The sequence below is a fragment of the Vulpes vulpes genome, chromosome 12 (assembly GCF_048418805.1).
Source record: "Vulpes vulpes isolate BD-2025 chromosome 12, VulVul3, whole genome shotgun sequence".
NCBI classification, from domain to species: Eukaryota; Metazoa; Chordata; class Mammalia; order Carnivora; family Canidae; genus Vulpes; species Vulpes vulpes.
The window spans coordinates 122453808-122475471 of NC_132791.1; the positions used below are offsets into that span (position 1 = coordinate 122453808).

General features: G+C 40.6%; 1 protein-coding gene and 1 pseudogene across 5 annotated transcripts in view; one reads left to right on the top strand and one right to left on the bottom strand.

Moving 5' to 3' along the window:
- The window catches only part of ALG9 (ALG9 alpha-1,2-mannosyltransferase), a 99437-nt gene that overhangs the window by 63654 nt on the left and 14119 nt on the right, over window positions 1-21664 (top strand). For all 5 annotated transcript variants that reach the window (XM_072729825.1, XM_072729824.1, XM_072729827.1 and 2 more), the window contains exon 14: window positions 5469-5599. In XM_072729825.1, the coding sequence (XP_072585926.1) occupies window positions 5469-5599 (131 nt within the window). The remainder of the gene's footprint in view (window positions 1-5468; window positions 5600-21664) is intronic.
- LOC112925900 (RWD domain-containing protein 1-like) lies at window positions 19029-20126 on the bottom strand (annotated as a pseudogene).

Below are 21664 nucleotides of genomic sequence, written 5' to 3' on the forward strand. Positions count from 1 at the left end.
GGTCCAGTATTGAAATGTCATACTGAGGCCCCCTAACTGAAGGAGGTCTTGGCATGAGACCGTGGGAGTCTCTGCCCCTGGCTGCTTCTATTTGACTACAGTGGCATGGCGCTTGCAAAGCTTTTAAAAACTTGTTTCATGTTTTTAAAATCCTTGGGAGCTACAGAGTGGGTGTTGAGACCAGAAAGTCTGCTTCCTGAAGTGTTTATACAGAGAATCATTTTTAGAGTTATGTGGAATGGAATTGGGTCTGACGTCAATTCCCAGTGTGCCTTCTCTCCCCTGGAGGAATAGCCCATATGTAGAGACAGATGTGAGACTCAAGACTTTTACATATAAATAATGCTAGAAGAGAATGGGAACAGTACTGTGAGTTAGAGGTGGGGGGAAGGACAGAGTTTACTGCAGGCAAGAAATGAACAAGTTGTTCTTATAAGCACTTTTTTTTAAACCTTCAGTTGTATATTACCCATACACCTAAATGTGCACAAAACACAAGTGTACAGTAATCAATAATATAATAATAGAGCCAGGTACCTGTGTAAGCATCACCAGGTCAAATACTAGAGCATTGTCCCCACCTAGAACTCCATCAGCAACTCCTTTTGATTGCGACCCACTCCCCCTTTTAGGGGGACTCTCCTGACTTTTTTTATGGTAATAATGTCCTTACTTTTCTCTCGATTTACCACTTTAATATTCATTCCTACACAATTTAAATTAGTTTTGACTCTTTTTGAACTTCGTATACATGGAATCATACTGCACTTTTTTTTTTTTGGCAAATTATTGATTTTTTTCCTCAACACTTGGTTAATAATAATCGCACTTGTTCTCTTTTGTTACTATATAGTATCTCATTGTGTGACCAAACCACAATTTATTGTTTTACTGTTGATGGATGTTTTCTTGTTTCCAGTCTTGGGCCAATTACAAATAAAGCCACATTGAGGGACACCTGGGTGGCTCAGCGGTTGAGTGACTGCCTTCGGCCCAGAACGTGATCCTGGAGTCCCAGGATCAAGTCCCACATAGGGCTCCCTGCATGAAACCTGCTTTTCTCTCTGCCTGTGTCTCTGCCTGTTTCTCTGTGTCTCTCATGAATAAATAAAATCTTAAAAAAAAAAAAAAGCCACATTGAGAGGTGCCTGGATGGCTCAGTCAGTTAAGTGTCTGCCTTCAGCTCAGGTAATGGTCTTGGGGTCCTGGGATTGGGCCCTGCATCAGGTTCCATGATCAGTGGGGAGTCTGCTTCTCCCTCTACCCCCTGCTCATGCTCTTTGTCTCACTTTTTCTATCTCAAATAAATAAATAAAGTCTTTAAAAAAAAATAAAGTCTTTAAAATAAAAATAAATAAAGTCTTTTAAAAAAAAAGCCACATTGAACATTCTTGGAATGTCTTTTGGTGCATGTATTTCTGTTGGATATATATTAGCTTATACCACGGTGAAATTATCAATTTTGTGAAGTAAACAATGAAATGTTTATTATTTCGTATGGATCTATGTGATACCTGGGGTACATATGTTGGATCATAGCAAATGTACATGTTCAGTTTTTGTAGATTCTGTGATACAGTTTTCTAAAAATCTTGTACCAATCTAATCTCCTGTCAACAATGAATAGAGCTGTTCCACATTCTGGCCAACACTTAGTGTTGTAAGTTTTCATTGTGATTTTGGTTTGTAATATCCTTTTTTTTTTTTTTTTTTTTTTTTTTTTGGTTTGCAATATCCTTGATTGCTAATGAGATTGAGCATTTGTTCACTTGTTTTTGGCCATTTAGGTTTCTTCTTATGAAGTACCAGTTAAAGTCATTTGCCCATTTTTCTATTGGATGATCTCTCTGTCTTGTTGACTAGCAGGTATTCTTTATATATTCTAGATATGAATTCTTTTTTTTTTTTTTTTTTTTTTTTTTTTTTAGATATGAATTCTTGATGGTTAAATGTGTTACATATTTCTTCTGCCATTCTTTAGCTCATCTTTTCACTCTTATAAGGGTGTTTTTGATGAATAGATAATGTCAAATTGATCCATTTTTTTTGGTAGTTAATGCTTTCTGTGTGTCTTGTCTAAAAAGCCTTTTACCGCAGTTCTTGAAGATACTCTCCGATATGATCTTTCAAGAGCTTTATAATTTTGCCTTTCTCATTTAGTTCTTTAGTCCATCTGAAGTTGGTTTTTGTCAGTGGAGTGAGGTTGAGGTCCAATTTTATTTTTCCCCCAATGGATATCCAGTTGTCCCAGCACCAGTCAGTGAAGAGCTCATCCTCTCTCCACTGCTCTGAGGTGTCACTCTGTCATAAATCAGGGTCCATGTTGCCTGCATCCATTCTAAATCCTGTTCTCTTCATTAGTCTCTCAATCTATTCCTGCACTAAACACATCTTGTCTTATTTACTCTAAATTTATAGCAAGTAAGCCTGTCACCTTGCTTTTCTTTCCTGACAGTGCCTTGGCTGTCCTTGTACATTTCCATATACATTTTGGAATTAGCTTGTCAAATTTCACCAAAAAAGTCTGATGGGATTTTTGAGATTGCATTTACTATATTGATCAATTTATTTAGACTTTGCATCTTTATAACATTGATTCTATAGGAATAAAGTTTCTCCATTTAATACTATATTATCAAAAATTTTTTGAGATTAAAATTCATCATTTCGGGACACCTGGGTGGCTCAGGGGTTGAGCTTCTGCCTCAGGTTGTTGTCCTGGAGTCCCAGGATCGAGTCCCACATTGAGCTCCCTGCATAGAGCCTGTTTCTCCTTCTGCTGTGTCTCTGCCTCTCTCTCTCTCTGTGTCTCTCATGAATAAATAAATACAATATTTAAAAAGTAAAATTCATCATTTCAACAGATTTATTTTGTGATAAAATTTACTACTTTAGCCATTTTGGGGATATAATTCAGTGGTCTTAAGTATATTCACACTGTTGTATGACCATCTTCATTCTCTGCCTCTAGACCTTTTTAATCACGTCAGACTGAAAGTTGGCACTCATTAGTTTTTTAATCCATTCTTCCATGATGGACTTTTGGGTTGTTTCCACCTTTGGTCTGTTGTGACAATGCTGCTATGAACATTGGGATATAACTACCTGTTTTGAGTCACTACTTTCAGTTCTTTTGGGTATATACCTAGAAATGGAGTTGCTGGATCTTTGGGTAAGCAATGATTTTAAGTGCACTATTCAGTGGTGGTTAGTACATTCATACTGTTGTGAGGCCATAACCACTATCTAATTTCAGAACATTTTCATCCTCCCCAACCCTCTCACCCCAGAAAAATCCCATACCCATTAAGCAGTCACTTCCCTAGGCCTTAGCAACTACTAATCTGCTTTCAGGCTCAATGGATTTGTCTGTTCTGGACATTTCATGTAAATGGAGTCACACCATATGTGACTTTTGTGGCTGGCTTCTTTCACTTTAGCATCATGTTTTCAAGGTTCCTCTGTGCTATACAACGTATCCTTAAGATTGAATAATATTTCATTAACGTATTTGCCACATTTTAATTATATGAATATACCACATTATAAATTGATCATTGACAGACATTTGTCAATAAAATTCCATAATTTTTTATAGAGGACTTTCCCATATTTTTGTGAGTTCTATTCAAAGGCATACATTTTCAAATTCTTGTAAATTATATTTTCATAACATAATTTGAAAGTACATAATTTTTAAAAATAAAATCATTTCCTATATTGTCCACTGCTGTTCTATGTGAATATATGACTTTGATTTTTACATCATGTAAGTCTAAAGTTTGATAAACTCTCTGAATTCCAAAATTTATTGGGCAACTAGATTTTATATATACCAGTCATATCATTGTGATGAATGAATTTTGTTATCTGTTTCCATTTCTTCTGTCATTTATTCCTTTCTCTTACCTTACCCATCAGATTGGAACCTGTGATACATTGTTGAATAGCATAGTTAAAAAGCCTTGACTGGTTCTTGATCCCAAGGGAAAAGCTTTTAGCCCTTTACTATTAAATGTGAGATTTGCTGTAGATCTATTCATGTTTCTAATTGCCTTTATCTTAGCTGATACCTGGCATTCTAGAAGGACTCTTTATTGGTTTTAATTTGTAGGAAACATTTAGATGAGCTCCTGAGAACACTTCCCCTCTGTTTTGGGGTGGTCTTGATATGACTTTTGAAGTCACACTGACTTGGGTCCAGATATGACTCTGCCACATACTTGTGATTTTGGTTAGACTAGACTTTTTTTTAGTTGGAAGGAAGCTATTTAACAGCAGAAGTATCCAGATTTTATAGTATGTTCCATTGAATTAATGAGTTTTGTGAGAAGCACAGTACTGATATGGTTTTATTTTTTTTAAGGTTTTATTTATTCATGAGAAACACAGAGAGGAGAGAGAGAGGGGGGCAGAGACACAGGCAGAGGGAGAAGCAGGCTCCATGCAGGGAGCCCAATGTGGGACTCGATCCCAGGTCTCCAGGATCATACCCTGGGTGAAGGCGGCGCTAAACCGCTGAGCCACCTGGGCTGCCCCTGATATGGTTTTAAATGAAATGTATTTAAGATTACCTGTGATGGTCTGGTGTATCCATGTTGTAAGCAACTGGATGACTACAATTTTGCTAAAAGTTACTATATAGCTTTTTATTTTTTGTAGTCTCCATTCTTACAGTTCTGATATCTCAGTTTTACTGATCTTTTGCTGCAGCAGCAGTTCCCTCTGTCAGTTCTGTTGAATTTTTGAAGGAGATAATGATGCATGATCTTTCTGTACCACTTACGAGGTGTAGAGTAACCACTTTATCAGCAGAGACAGGGCTTCCTCACACATTAACATGTGTGGTTAGGTGATGCCCTTTCAATCTCTGAGATAAGAGGTGATAGATTGGAAGGGAATGATAGCAGAAGTGAGTTTTTTGAGTAGATTGTGAACTTATGCTAGCTTCAGAAGTGTCTCTGAGGCCAGAGGAACTTAATATCCAAACTAGAGTCAGAACTCCCAAAGCTTACATACATATTTGGCTAGGTGGGTGCATGTTTTCTTCTGCCCCCAGGAGCCTAAATATTACCCCAGCACCCAACACTCTTATCTCAAGGGAGAGAGCACAGATATTGTCTAAAGACTTGGGTGTTTGTACTTCTGAAACCCTGTGGGAATTTTTTTTTTTTTTAAACGTAATGAAACGTATTCTTTTTTTTTTTTTTTTTTTTTTTATGATAGTCATACAGAGAGAGAGAGAGGCAGAGACACAGGCAGAGGGAGAAGCAGGCTCCATGCACTGGGAGCCCGACGTGGGATTCGATCCCGGGTCTCCAGGATCGTGCCCTGGGCCAAAGGCAGGCGCCAAACCGCTGCGCCACCCAGGGATCCCTGTGGGAATTTTTAAGATTGTAATTGATGTTCCTTATCCTGAAAGGACCTTTGCAGTTACTGATGCAGTGTTGCCCTTTCTCCATTTGCAGATTGACATCAGTAAATGCCATTATTTAGTGGATTTGGACACCATGGGAGAAACACCCCGGGAGCCGAAATACTCATCAAATAGAGAAGAATGGATCAGTTTGGCCTACAGACCATTCCTTGATGCCTCTAGGTATGTGGCTAGAGATGTACTAAGGGTGAAAATTAGAATCTTGATTGAATAACTTCCAGTCCTGGGCTGACTGTAATAGCCATCATTTCATTTTACTTTTATTTGGGTCCAAGCACATCTTCTATTCTTGTCCAGTTTCCTGAGAAATCTTAAAGAGTACTTTTTCTAGGCATCAAGTGCAAAGTTTATTCAGGTATCATCCAAGTAAAAGAATCTAAATAAACCAGATCCACTGAAGACAATGCAAATAAGTATTTGACATGGATTACTTTTTTTGTTTGTTTGTTTTTTAAAGATTTTATTTCTTTATTCATGACAAACACAGAAAGAGAGAGAGAGAGGCAGAGACACAGGTAGAGGGAGAAGCAGGCTCCATGCAGGGAGCCTGATGTGGGACTTGATCCTAGGTCTCCAGGATCATACCCCGGGCTGAAGGCAGCGCCAAACCACTGGGCCATTGGAGCTACCTGACACGGATTACTTTTGGCAATCAATTTCAGTGGTCTTACTCAGAGTATTGTAACATGTTAGGAAGATTGACTATGTCCTTTAAGGAGCTAAAAGTTCATGTCCATTATTTTTGGGATCAAGGCTCAGTCAAGTAGGGCAAATAGACCAGGGCTTATCTGGCTCTTCAGAAGAGCCTGAGAACTAATGACAAGAGAGGAGTCAGGATATTTAGGTGAAGGAGTAATGGGGTTGAGTGGAGGAATCAGGTTGTTTGTGAGTGGAGGTCCAGGGAGGCCTGGTGGGCAGAATCTAGGCAGAAATCAAAAGGTAGAGGACCAGGTCCTGAGAGGCAGGTCTTGGACTCAGAAATAGGGAAGATAATGTTTCTATGAGGAGGGAGTGCTCAGAAGCTGCTGATGAATAAAAATGAGTAAGAACAACTGTCCATTGGGTTAGGCAGCTGGTAAAATCCATTTTGGTAGAGTGGTAGGGGCATGGTGACTTGAGAGATGAGGGGGATGAGAGGAAGATGGTGAACATAGAGAAGTCTTCTGAAGAGTTGTGCTCTGAAGGGTAGCAGAGAAACAGGGCCATAGCTGGTGGTGAGTACTATAGGGAAATGACGATGAGAGATTTTGTCCTTTGAATCTTTTTGTAATTGTGGTGGTGTGTGTGTACACACACACACACACACACACACACACACACACATATATGTATATATACAAAAAAACATAAAATTTGCCATTTTAACTATTTTAAGTGTACAGTTTAGTGGTGTTAATTACGTTTACAGTGTTGTGCAACCATTACATTTTCTTTTTAAAAAAACACATTTTGGGGATCCCTGGGTGGTGCAGCGGTTTGGCACCTGCCTTTGGCCCAGGGCGCGATCCTGGAGACCCGGGATCGAATCCCACGTCGGGCTCCCGGTGCATGGAGCCTGCTTCTCCCTCTGCCTGTGTCTCTGCCTCTCTCTCTCTCTCTGTGTGTGTGTGACTATCATAAATAAATAAATATTTTAAAAAAAGACATCAACTGATGGTAGTAGATTTTTTAAAAAAAAAACACATTTTGTGAGTTTAAGGTGTACACTTGTTGGTTTGATACATTTCTGTATTGCCATATGATTATGACAGTAGCATCAGCTAACACCTTTAACATGTCACATGCTTGTTACTTCTGTTGAGAATGCCATTATCTGTTATCTGTTTCACTAACAGTCATGTTTGTATGCTGATGGAGATGATGTCTTAGCTGAAAACTGATCATGGAGGAGGAAGGAGGGATTGCTGGAGCAGTACCCTTGAGGTAGATGAGAGAAGAGGTACCTGTAAGTAGAGGAGATGTTTCAGTTAGTTAGGAAGTAGATAGATCATCTTTCTGCAGTGATGGAGATGTTCCATATCTGCTCTGTCTACTATAGGAGCCACGAACTGCATGAGGCTATTTAGCACTTGAAATGTGGCTGCTGTCAATGAGGAACTGAATTTTAAATTTCATTTAATCTTAATTTAAATAGCACACATACATGCTAGATAGAGCAGAATAGAAACTGGCTACAGGTAGGTGTGATAATGGGAGTCTGGAAGTTCTCTAATAGCCTCTGTTTTCTCAGTGAAGCAGGAAGCAGAATTATCAGATGAGAAGGGACTATATGGGGATGTGGTGTTGGAGATTTGAGGAGAGGGAAATAATTGAGGAGAGTAGGGGACAAAAGGAGCTCGAGAAATACAGTGTGATTGGAAGACAGGATCAAGAACCCCCCTGAGTTTTAAGTGGGGCCAGTGTGGTTGCTTTTTCCTTCTCCAGCTATAGAGATAGTCCAGTGCTGAATCACAGAACAGGTAAATTTAACCAGAGTTGGTTTTTTTTTTTAATTTTTTAGATTTTTAAAAAAAATTTATGATAGAGAGAGAGAGAGGCAGAGACACAGGCAGAGGGAGAAGCAGGCTCCATGCCGGGAGCCCGATGCAGGACTCAATCCCGGGACTCCAGGATTGTGCCCTGGGCCAAAGGCAGGCGCCAACTGCTGAGCCACCCAGGGATTCCCCCCCCTTTTTTTTTTTAATTTTTAAAACAAATTCATAGAAGTATAATTTACTTACCATAAAAGCCACCCATTTAAAGTGTGCAATTTAGTAATTATTAGTAAATTTACCAAGTTGTCTGTATATAAATGGAATTATATAATATTGGGGTTCTGTATCTGGCTTCTTTCACTTTGCATGTTTGGGAAGTTCATTCATATTATAGCATGTATTAATTGGTGTCCTATTTTGTTGATGAATACTATTCCATTATATGGATATAATAATTTTGTTTGCCTCTTCCCCAGTTGGTGGATACTTGAGTTATTTGTATTTTTTGGCTATTTTGAATAATGCTGCTATGAACATTTATGTGCACATTTTTGTGTGCAGGGTTGGGTTTAGGCCAAAAAAGTTCAGCAGAGCGTTAAGGGGCAAGGGAGTTGAGTTTATGGAGGTGTCATGGCCTTAAGTTGGGTGAGGAAGGGTGGGGGGCACAGTGGGGGTGGAGGGCCATGAGAGGTGGTGGGATCATTGATAGTCACACATTGTCAGATTGGAGCAGTAAGAGGGGAGAACTGGAAGGAGAAGCAGCAGTGATGGTGTGAAACTTTCTGCACCACACGTGTTCTTAGTTATTGTTATTTGATATAGTACTTGGGGCAGGTCGCTTTGTGCCTTCTATTTTGAGTTGAGAAAACTGTGACAACATGAGATCTGGCTCTGGGAGGATCTCCAGCTCTGAGGGCAAAGCAGATCCTAAGCAACCTTGCTGTTAGCAAAGGGAAACCAAATGGTTCACAAATAGTGATCAACAGTACATTGGTCACAGAATAAACTCTGTTAATAGCAAATGGGGTAAGGGAGTCATTTTTTTTTAAATTTTTTTATTTATTTATGATAGGCACACAGTGAGAGAGAGAGAGAGAGGCAGAGACACAGGCAGAGGGAGAAGCAGGCTCCATGCACCGGGAGCCCGATGTGGGACTCGATCCCAGGTCTCCAGGATCGCGCCCTGGGCCGAAGGCAGGCGCTAAACCGCTGCGCCACCCAGGGATCCCAAGGGAGTCATTTTAAGGTGACTTCCCCCCCACTTTTGGTTTTGAGGGATGGAAATGAGAAGGGCTGCCCATCTACCCATTTCCCCTTTTGGTGGCACCCTTGAACCACCGCTGGAGCATATTAACTGAAAGCCTTCGGGACAAGGCCCGGAAACCTGCTTGTACAGTTTTCATTACAGCATTTGAAATCTCTGGAGGGAAGAGCAGAAAATGTTGGTCACCTTCCCACCTGCCTTGCGGTAAGCAGAGAGTGACTGGAGGAGATACCTGTGCAGTCACACAAGTGCTGTAGCTCCTCTGTGTTCACTCTCCTCAGCCATCCTGTCCAGAGATGCTGCTTGCTGTTCCCCACTGTGCATCCTGCTTCCCTAACATGCTCGATTTTGAGGCCAGAAAGAAAGCATAATGGGCTCAATTTGATCAACATTTATTGAACATCTTCTACATCTAAGACTTTAGATTGTTTGCGGACAAGACTGCTGTCTTGAGGAGTTTATGGTATACCTGCGGAGAAACACCACACCAGGAAAGTGCTACTGAAGCACAGGAGGGATGGGTTCCCAAAAGATTAGGGTGAGAGGGGCCAAGGAAGAATCCAAGAAGTGGTGACAATTGAGGATTGCTTTGGTGATTTTGTGGGAGGTGGATTGGAAGGAGGGAAAGTTGGAGGCCTAGCAACAATAGAAGATGATTCTGGTTGGCAAGTGAGAGTGTGAATTCAACTGCAGAGAGGGATTGACTCTGGAGATGCTGGGTGTCAGGAAGATCAGGCTAGAATTTCCCCAGAATCCCACAACTTTCCTAGTGGCCTGTATCAAGCTTTTAACATTGTCCTTTGCTGTATCAGAAGTGTTGTGGATTGCTTTCTTTAGCTGGGCTGGTCCTTGAGCAGAAGCTTTTGCAAGTTTGAGCAGAACTTACTGGAGCAAGGGACCCTAAATTTACCTCATTGTTTGTTCTCTTGATCCATGCTGCTGCTTCATTTCTCCTCTGCCAACTCGACAAACCTCTAGGGCTGGGGGAGGGAGGGAGGTTATTGGAGAGTGCCTTCAGAGGTTTTTCACTTCCCATAAATTTTACTCATTTCCCATAATTTGGCATTCTTTTCATGACCATATGCTAAGAAAAAAATCTGGTTTAAGAACTGAAAAGGTATAGTTGACTTGAAGGAGTGCAGGGTACAGAGAAAAGAGCAAGGGGTCGGAAGACCTGTGCATTGAGTCCTGGCTTCTTGCTCATTGTTCCTCTCTGATTCCTAGATTTCCACATTAGAACAGAGATAATAATATCTTACCTACTTCATGGGAATGTTGTAAGGATTAAGTGAGCATGGAAAACTATGAAGGTGTTCTTAAATTCTAAAGCGTTATATGTGTGTCAGGCATTAGCAGGCAGCCTAGGTTTCCGAAATTATGCTGTTTCTTTCTCTTCCTCAGCATTTCCTAGTAGATATTGATATAACTGGAAAAACACTGAGATCCTACAGCCCAGCTTTGCCATGGCAGTTCATAGCTGTCAGAACCATGACATCTCATGTTGTGGACTTGGAACAATTAATTTGGACTATACTGTCCGAGGCTGTGTACCCCAGAGCACTCTGAGCTTATGCCTGAAATGCTCTTGGGAGCTTGATCCTGGGATGCCTTCCAACCTGTTCGCTTGGGTGGCTGCATTTCCTTTGTCTTCTTGAGACTGTGGTTTTTGTACTTTAGCAATTTATGTAACAAGGAGAGAGATGGTACCCTCTGCATGAGATGGTCATTCATGTCTTAGACCCTAGGCTGGGTGAGGCTGCAGGCCTAATTACACTCTAGCTCTTTCTGAGAAAAGGAGGTTTTAATAAGCCTGTGACATACCACCACATGATCTTTTAGAAATGAAAGCTGATTAATTTCTCAAATGTTTCAGGCCCTAAAACTTAAATCTGCTTCCTTTTTTTTTTTTTATTAAATCTGCTTCCTTAATGGTTCACTTTGAGATGATTTTTTTCTTTATTCCGTTATCCATCTGTCTGTCTGTCTGCAGATATTTTTTTGAACACTGTCAGGCACTGTGGTGGCTTTTAGGTACATAATGATGAGCAGTAGACACAAATTCTTTGTCCTCTTGAACCTTGGCATTAAACAACTACCCATACAAATCAATATATAATTAAAACCTGTGTAGGTGCTTTCTAGGAGAAGTACAGGGTACTGTGAGAGAAGGGAGTCAGCAGTAGAAGGCACCTGGAGTCTTAGATCTCAGAGCCAGCTGGTTAGGCAGGTTTGAAAATCAGGAGATATTATGTCCTTGTCACAGAGCTGGATTTTTTAAAGGGATGTAAAAGAAGTAATTAGACACAGATTTTGCCCTTAAATGACTTATAGCTTGTGTAGTTACACATGCAAAAAACAACTTAAAAATAGTATTAAGACCATAAGAGGTGCCAGGTTGTGTGCTAGAACTTCCAAGAAAGGAGACCTCTGTGGAGGTCAGGGTATACTGAGAAGCTTCCTGAAGGACATGGCTCCTGAGCTGAGGCATAGAGAAAAAGGAGGATTTGTATCAGTGGTCAAGGGGGCAGAATTGCCTAGATGATTCAAGGAGAGGAAATCATGAGCACAAGGGGGAAACAGAAAAAGGAGCCTTCTGGATGGGGCGCCTGAGGGTTAGTCAAGAAAAATTTAATTTACCTCTTTCACTGGCTTAAATTTGGCTCTTAGGTAAAGTGATTTTTAAGAGATCACCAAATCAGGGGCAGCCCTGGTGGCGCAGCGGTTTAGCACCACCTGCAGCCCAGGGTGTGATCTTGGAGGCCTGGGATCAAGTCCCATGTCAGGCTCTCTCTATGGTGCCTGCTTCTCCCTCTGACTGTGTCTCTGCCTCTCTCTCTCTGTGTCTCTTTGAATAAATAAATAAAATCTTTAAAAAAAAATCACCAAATCAGAGTGATTTTTAAAATAAAAGGGGCCCTGTCCTGGGCAAATGAAGATGTATGGTCATTCTGCTGTAATGTGACCAGAATACAGGGGCTTGCCCCAAAAAGCAGAATGGTGGAATGGAGCATATATGGTTCCTTTCCCAATAGTTCATGTCTATGTGTGGGTTTGCCCATGGCTTATTGATTTAATTTGCTGACATTCCTAGGTTGTGTCTCAGCAACCTGGATAAAGACCGTATTGGCACATAAAAATATCCTACTCACTGGAGACTCAGCTCCAGGGGAAAGCAGCCTAAAGATAATTAGAACAATAATAATCTTTATTAGTTAGTGATTGTGACTGGTACAAACTTAGGAATTCTGAATATCTGAATACAGGAAGAAGCCTTGTTTTCTGTTGAAATTGTTAGAAGACAAGCAAGGCCTTTCCTGTTAGGCTAGTGGAGGATGACTCCGTAAATGGGGCTAAATGTTGTTAGCCCATTTGGATGAATGGCAACCCATATGTCCATTCATTCTTGTCTTATAGGCTGCTTCTCTGCATTATGAGAGGCCTGGAGACCCCAGAACCTGTTAGCCTGAGACAGAACCCAGGCATAAGAGCTTACCCCATCTTCTGGTCTCCCTGTGCACACAGCTGGCACCAAAGCCATGCCTTCCTCTCCCTGATGTTGCCATGTCTGTGTCTGGCTAATTTTATAAAGCTTTCTCTGACTCCTAGGATATGGGTTCTAAGCTAGTTAGCAATATCACTTTTTAAACCAGACACATTTGTTACTCTATGGCCGTCTCATATTACATACTTTCTAAAATAAGAGAGGATTTTTTTCCTTTTCTTTGAAGCATGATATAATTGCTGCTTGTATAAAATAGCTCGACACGTGGGTGGATGTAATACCTACTCTGAGATTCCCCAGAGAGGAGTGAAGGAGAGTGTTGCAATCAGTTGCCAGCTCAATGGTGGGTTCCTTCCTAAGTGTGGTGAGAATGTTTGGCTGTAGGAGTCTGGTGGGAAATGCCTCTCCAGGATGTTGGAGTTGGCCTCCTGAGTACCAGGGTCTGTTTGTAGCTTTAGAAACAGGTTGGGGGGATCCCTGGGTGACGCAGCGGTTTAGCGCCTGCCTTTGGCCCAGGGCGCGATCCTGGAGACCTGGGATCGAATCCCATGTCGGGCTCCCAGTGCATGGAGCCTGCTTCTCCCTCTGCCTATGTCTCTGCCTCTCTCTCTGTGTGTGACTATCATAAATAAATTTTTAAAAAATTAAAAAAAAAAAAACAGGTTGGGAGGCCCTGCCACTGCTTTACACAGCCACTTTCTGCCCACGCTTTCCTCTCTCCTTATAGATCCCTTTTGTATGGCTTGCTTTGCTTTCACCTTTGGTTTTTGGATTGTGAGATTTCCTTCTTCCTTATTTTGGACATATTAGCCTCATCTAACTGAATTTTAGGCTTGCCTGATGAGGGACATGAGATAATTTGGGCAGCCTTAAATGGGGCAGGATTTCAGAGCCCTGCAAGTTATAGTTACAGGCAAAGAGTGGATGCAAGTGAGGAGTTAAAAGTTAACACCTTGGGCTGGCACAATAGGAGAGGGACCTTCTCAAGTCAGAGGGCCTCTACAGCAGCAAGATGGGGACTGTGCTTTTAGCACCTGTCCCGTGTGTTCTTTCAGTGCCCAACACAGGATTCTTGGTGGCCACTGAGCTTTACCTGCTGTGGAGATTTTTTTACTGGGACCATGACTCTTGTTTTGGCCTCCAAGAAGAAGTGAATCCAGCAGCTGTGAGGCCTAGAGTCTGTGGCACCTGTATCCATTTTGGTCTTCTGGGGTAGTCTGGTTGATGGCAGCCATTGTGTTCCCAGCCCCTAATGCCAGCAAAAGCAGGGTTGTTTATTTCTGGAAGAGAAGAAGATGATCATAGAGAATCACCGTAAAGGGAAAATTAGTTGGAATCTCTTGTTTTATATTGTGGTGTTAACAAATCGTCCCAAACTTAGCAATATAAAAGAATAGCAGTTATTTATTATTGTTTCCTCTCATGTTTCTGGAGGTTTACTAGGCTCAGCCAGACAGTTCTTCAGCTACTCGAGTTCTTCATTCATTGGCCATTAGATAGTGGTTGGGACTGGAGGCATTGCAAAGGCTTTCTCACATGTCTAGCAGTTGATGCTGGCTGTTGGCCAGAACACCTATACATGGCTTCAACACATGGCCTGTGCTTCCTCACAGCTTGGTGGCTGGCTTCCAAAAGCTAGTATCTCAAGAGCTACAAAGATTTTTTATGACCGAGCCTTGGGATTCATGCAGTGTCTCACTCTTGTCTCCTGTTCATTGAAAGCAAGCCACTCAACCCATGTTCAAGGGGGAGGAATTAGACTTTCCCTGTTGATGGGAAGACTACTGAAGAATTATGGATGTGTTTTAAAACCATCGCAGTTCTTTTGATACCATTCTTCATCCAAATTGGATAATTTTTGAAATTTTACTTTTTAAAGGAGATTTCTTGTAGAAGAGACATATGGTGCACAAAATAGTCCAGCAGGCTGTTCATCTGCAGCTTTTTGCTACCCAGGTGGAAAAGGGAGACTATACCTTATGGCAGTATTTGGTTGCAGGCCAACAGTTTGACATGCTTCAGGTGGGCTTCATGTCCTTTGAGTAGAATTAGTTCTCATTCCTAATCAGTAATTGAAGTGCTCTTGTCTTTTCCCTATACGTCAATCATGGTGGTATGTCCAGCTCCTTCATCTGTGCCAAGAATACTGAGAAATTGGGAGGAAGAAGAGAATTACAAGAGATTGTAATTCTTTACAGCTCATCATTCTCACTACTTTCTGTTTCTTTATCAGTTCTTGGCCTTTCTTTCTTTTTTTTTTTAAATCTCACAGATACTTTGCTGAGACCTTTCATCTGGAAGAGCTAACTCAGGCTAGATTTGGTTTCAAAACACATTGGCATTTTGCTCATTGCAGTCTTCAACTGCTTAATCATTGAGATCTGCTGATATTTTAAGAACAACAAACCCTTTTTTTGTTTTTGTTTTTCTGAAGTTCAGAGAGTGTTTCCCATTGTTTAGAAATTAGTTCTTTTTTTTTTTTTAAGATTTTTATGTATTTATTCATGAGAGACACATACACAGAGAGAGAGAGAGAGAGAGAGAGAGAGAGGCAGAGACACAGGCAGAGGGAGAAGCAGGCTCCATGCAGGGAGCCCGACACACGACTCGATCCTGGGTCTCCAGGATCAGGTCCTGGGCTGAAGACGGTGCTGAGCCACCTGAGCTGCCCTAGAAATTAGTTCTATAGAAAAAGACAGACCGTCTATGCTCGGAGTCCGTGTTATAGAGATTCTCAGGTTTGAAGAGTGTATACAGTCTTTTAGGACTGCCACTGCTTTTAGCTAGCTTAGACCAAGCAGCTGGCATCATCAAAAGTCTTTATTCTAAGTTCCTTGAGAGTTAGAAACCCCTACAATACTTAGCACATACTAAGGTCTCAGAAAATATTCAACAATTATTGGATGTATTTCATGTTCTTTTTTTAAATTTGAGTATAGTTGACGCACAATGTTACATTAGTTTCAGGTATAAAACATAGTGTTTCCACAAGTTTATACATTATGCTACTTTGACCACAAGTATAGCTACCATCTGTCACCATACATCACTGATACAATATCATTGACAATATTCCTTATGCCCTGCCTTTTATTCCTGTGACTTATTTATCCCATAACTAGAATCCTGTATCTCCCACCCTTTCATTCATTTTGCCCATCCTCTGCCCATCTCCCCTCTGGCATTCATCAGTTTGTTCTTTATATTTATAGGTCTGATTCTACTTTTTGTTTATACATTTGTTTTATTTTTTAGATTCCACATATGAATGAAACCATATGTTGTTTTTCTCACTCTGACTTATTAGTTAGCATAATACCCTCTTGGTCTATCCATGTTGTCTCAAATTGCATAGTCTCATCCCTTTTTGTGGCTCTGTAATGTATTCCATTATGTATGTATACCATATCTTTTTTTTAGTTTAGTTTTATTAAAACTAATAATAATTCTATACATTATTGAGTGTTCATCGTAAGTGCACTCTTAGTCCCCTTTCATCTGTTTCACTCATCCCCCTCCTCCTTTCCCTCTGGTAACCATCGATTTGTTCTCTATAGTTGAGAGTCTGTATTTTGGGTTCTCTCTCTCTTTTCCTTTGTTCATTTGTTTCTTAAATTCCACATATGAATGAAATCATAAGGTATTTGTCTTTCTCTGATTATTTCACTTAGCATTATACTCTCTAGTTCCATCCATATTGTTGAAAATGGCAAGATTCATTTTTATGGCTAATATTCCATTGTATATATATATACCACATTTTCTTTACCCAGTCATCTATCAATAGACACTTGGGCTGCTTCCATATCTTGGCTATTGTAAATAATGCTGCAGTAAACATAGGAGTGCATTTATCTTTTCAAATTAGTGTTTTCATTTTTTTAAGATTTTATTTATTCATGAGAGAGAGAGTGAGAGAGAGAGAGAGAGAGAGAGAGAAGCAGAGACACAGGCAGAGGGAGAAGCTGGCTCCATGCAGGGAGCTGAATGTGGGACTCAGTCCCAGGTCTCCAGGACCACGCCCTAGACCGAAGGCAGCACTAAACCGCTGAGCCACCCGGGCTACCCAGTGTTTTCTTTTTCTTTTAGTAAATACCCAGTAGTGGAATGACTGGATCATATGATATTTTTATTTTTTGAGGAACCTCCACACTGTGGTTGTACTAGTTTACATTCCCACTAGTAGTGCACAAAGGCTCTTTTCTCTCCACATCCTCGCCAACACTTGTTATTCCTTGTGTTGTTGACTTTAGCCATTCTGACAGGTGTGAGGTGATACCTTTTGTGGTTTTGATTTTCATTTCCCTGATGATGAGTGATGTTAAGGATCTTTTTATGTGTCTGTTGGCCATCTGTGTGTCATCTTTGGAAAATGTCTACTCAGATCCTGTGCCCATTTTTTAATTGGTTTTATGATGTAGAGTTGTATGGGTTTTTAAAAATGTATTTTGGATATTAACTCCTTATCAAATATATAATTTGTAACTATCTTCTCCCATTCAGTAGGTTGCCTTTTCGTTTTATTGATGACTTCCTTTACTGTGCAAAAGCTTTTTATTTTAATGTATTCCCAGTAGTTTATTTTTGTTTTTGTTTCCCTTGCCTGAGGAGACATATCTAGAAAAATGTTGCTATAGCGATGTCAGAGAAATTACTGCCTGTGTTCTCTTCTAGGATTTTTATGGTTTCAGGTCTCAGATTTAGGTTTTTTTTTTTTAAGATTTATGTATTTATTATCTGAGGGAGAGAAGGGGAGAGAGAGCATGAGCCGGGGGAAGGGGCAGAGGTAGAGAATCTCCTATAGACTCCCTGCTCAGTGGGGAGCCCAATGCAGGGCTCCATCTTAGGACCCTGAAATCATGATCTGAGCCAAAATCAGAAGTCAAATGCTTAACCGACTGAGCCACCCAGGCGCCCCTCAGATTTAAGTCTTTAATCCATTTTTAGTTTTATTTTTGTGCATGGTGTAAGAAAGTGATCTCACTTCCTCTTTTTGCATGTAGCTGTCCAGTTTTCTCATGACCATGTGTTGAAGAGACTGTCATTTTCCCATTGTATATTCTTGTATCCTTTGTTGAAGATTAATAGACCATATAGGTGTGGGTTTATTTCTAGGCTCTCTGTTCTGTTCTCTTGATCTGTTTTTGTGCCAGTGCAATACTGTTTTGATTACTACAGCCTTGTAGCATATCTTGAAATCTGGAACTGTGATACCTCCACCTTTGTTTTTCTTTCTCAAGATTGCTTTGACTACTTGGGTCTTTTGTGGTTCCATTCAAATTTTAGGATTATTTGCACTAATTCTGTGAAAAATACTGTTGGTATTTTAATAGGGATTGCATTAAATATGTAAATTGCTTTGAGTAACATGGAAATTCTGACAGTCTATGCCAGAATTAATACTATCTTTCCATTTGTTTGTGTCATCTTCAGTTTCTTTGATCACTGTTTTATAGTTTTCAGAGTACAAGTCTTTCATCTCCTTGATTAAGTTTATTCCTAGGTATTTCATTACTTTTTTTTTTAAGATTTTATTTATTCATGAGAGACACACAGAGAGAGAGAGAGAGAGAGAGAGAGAGAGAAGCAGAGACACAGGCAGAGGGAGAAGCAGGCTCCATGCAGGGAGTCTGATGTGGGACTCGATCCCAGGACCCCAGGATCACTCCATGGGCCTAAGGCAGGCGCCAAACCACTAAGCCACCCAGGGATCCCCTATTTTATTATTTTTGATGCAAATGTAAATGCTGTTTTCTTAGTTTCTCTTTCTGCTACTTCGTTAGTAGTGTATAGAAATACTGTCAATTTCTGGGTATTAATTTTGTATCCTGTCACTGTACTGATTTGTTAATTACCTAGAAGTTTTTTGGTGGAGTCTTGAGGATTTCCTGTGTATAGTATCATGTCATCTACAAATAATGAAAGTTTTACTTTTTCTTTACCAATTTGGATGCTTATTATTCCTTTTTTTTTTTTTTTTTTGTCTAATTGCTGTGGCCAGGACTTCCAGTTCTATGTTGAATAAAAATTATGAGAGTGCACATCCTTGTCTTGCTTCTGATCTTAGAGGGAAAGCTCTCAGTTTTTCACCATGGAGTGTGATGTTAGCTGTAGAGTTTTCTGTTTTTGAAATTTTAAGATCAGTAGGGGATCTTAAAATCCCTCTGCCTCTGCCTGTGTCTCTGCATCTCTCTCTCTCTCTCTCTCTCTCTCTCTCTGTCTCTCATGAATAAATAAATAAAATCTTTTAAAAAAAAAGAAAAATTTTAAGATCAGTTTATTAAGTTCAATGACAAAAGCTATCAGAAGAATATTCTCCAGAAAATTATTTTTTCTTAGAGAAAAGAAAAATCAACACCTCAGCACAGCCACAGATGCTATGGCAGTCACACCTCCCTGCAAATGGGGATAGTTCATTAGGTCAACCTCTGGGTCAGCAGAATTGTAGTCTGGATCATCCTCCTCATCCTCTAGCTCCACGTACTCCATTTCCTGGAACATAGATTCATCCACCTCCACATTGTTTCCAGCATCCTCTGAAAACTGAATATCCAGTGTGTCAAGATTATGATCCATTTCAAATAGTAGTTTCCCACTTAATTTTTTTTCTTACTCAATCTTCTTCTTTCATTGATTTCTTTTTAATTTCCAAGAGTTCTGCATCAAATTTGGCCTTCCAACTTAAATTCTCATTTGTAACAGGAATGCCAGGAAATAATTGCTCTTTAGCTTCCTCTGCTTCTTTCTCTTTTTGTTTCTTTTCTTCTCTTCTAGTTTATATTTGATCTATCTCATTTAATTTTTCTTGCACAACTGTCACTGAAGATCCTTACCATTGCCAAGATTTTTCTTCTACCTATAATGCTAATAGTTTAAAGATATCGGAGTCTGGGCAGCCTGGGTGGCTCAGCAGTTTAGCGCCGCCTCCAGCCCAGGGTGTAATCCTGGAGACTTGGGATGGAGCCCCACATCGGGCTCCCTGCATGGAGCCTGCTTCTCCCTCTGCCTGTGTCTCTGCCTCTCTCTCTCTCTCTCTCTGTGTCTCTCATGAATGAATAAATAAAATCTTAAAAAAAATATATCTGAGTCCTCATTCTCTTGTCGATTTTCCTGGGAGAATATTCATAAAGAGGGGCTTCATCTATGTATTTTTCACTGTATATAAACTTGAGGGTAGCCTGGACAGTTTCATCTTTTTCTCCAGCCTTAGATGTCAGAGTAATGGTGAAACTGGGTGGATTTTCTGATAATACCAGTTAATAACATCTCAAACCCCTCTTCAGGTGTCCCCTTCACATCCTCACAACACATCTGTACTGTTGGTGAGAGAGACAATGAACTGCACTGGTGCTATACAGGGGTAGCTAAGAGACATCTGCCTGTGAAGGAGTCAGAGTAAATGGATTCCAGAGCTTCCAGCTTGTGCTGTTCCCTGCCATACTCTGTCATTGTGGCCCTCACTTCTGCATGTGGACTGCCCGGCCACCCAAATGACCCTGCAGTGGGGACCACGGTGGACTGGGAGAGCTGGCAGTAGCTAGGTTGGTGCAGGTGCAGATTCCCGGCTCTGAGGCCCTGGGCCTGGGCCTGCTGAGCAATAGCCCCACATGGGCCTCTGCCTCACTGTGGGGTTTTCATATATGGCCTTTATTGTGTCAAAGTATGTTCTGGTAAACCCACTTTGTTGGGAGTTTTCTTTTTTTTTTTAATTTTTATTTATTTATGATAGTCACACACACACAGAGAGAGAGAGAGAGAGAGAGAGAGAGAGAGAGAGGCAGAGACATAGGCAGAGGGAGAAGCAGGCTCCATGCACCGGGAGCTCGACGTAGGATTCGATCCCAGGTCTTCAGGATCGCGCCCTGGGCCAAAGGCAGGCGCCAAACCGCTGCACCACCCAGGGATCCCTGTTGGGAGTTTTCATCATGAATGGATAGTGACTTTTGTCAAATGCTTTTTAAGCATCTATAGAGATGATCACGTGATTTTTTTTTTCATTTCGGTGATGTGATATACCACGTTGATTGATTTGTGAATATTGAACCATCTTTGCATCTCTGGAATAAGTCCCATGTGATCGTGGTGGGTGTATGCTATTTGCTAATATTTTGTTGAGAGTTTTGCATCTGTGTTTGTTAGTCACATTGGCATGTAGTTTTGTTTTGTGATTATTTCAAATTCCTAAAGCTGGATTTATGCCAGAGTAAAAAGAAAAAAAAAGTGAAATAAGGATTTCTTTGGAAGTTTCTGATGCCCTTATTCAGTAAGATAAAGATGGTTGAGTGGCCAATGGGCTTCAGTGTGTCTCTTGGAATGCTCCTTCTTAGGTGCAGGCACTGGGCTTTAAGGAGATCCAAAGCCCATGTGGAGAAAGGAGGCCCACATAGAGGTGGCCTGAAGGTCCCTTTTCACTAGCTGAACTCTGAGCCTATAGCCAGCCACAGGAGTGTGGCTGTTATGAAGTTTCCAGCCAACAGCAGGTGAAACAAAACCATCAGTGAACCACACATTTGAGAGAAATCACAAATTGTTTTTTTTTAGCTAAAAAGATTTGAGTTATTTTAAAGTATGCTCATTGTTTATTTCTTCTTTGTAAATCTTGCAAGAATCGTCTACCTGATGTGGTTTTCAGTGTTTCTATTTGTCACATAGAAATAGTCCAAATAAAGGTCCAAAAAGCAGAGACAGACACATTTTTGAACACGGTTTAGTGTCTTCTCTGCAGGAATGGTGGCTAGATCATATAATACCTTCATATTTAAGTAGCCATCAGGTGGAAGAGACTAGTGAAGTGCATTTGCTGAGCACTGGTGGGACTGAAGGTCACAAGATGGCCTACTACCAGTTCTTTCTCAATTCCCTCATTCTGAATTTTGGCTAAAGATTACTGGCAAAAGGTTATGGTGTTATGTCAGGTGATTGACCAGGGCCATGGATCAGTTAAATGATTCACTCTGTACACAGTCTTGTAGTGCTGTGATTACAGT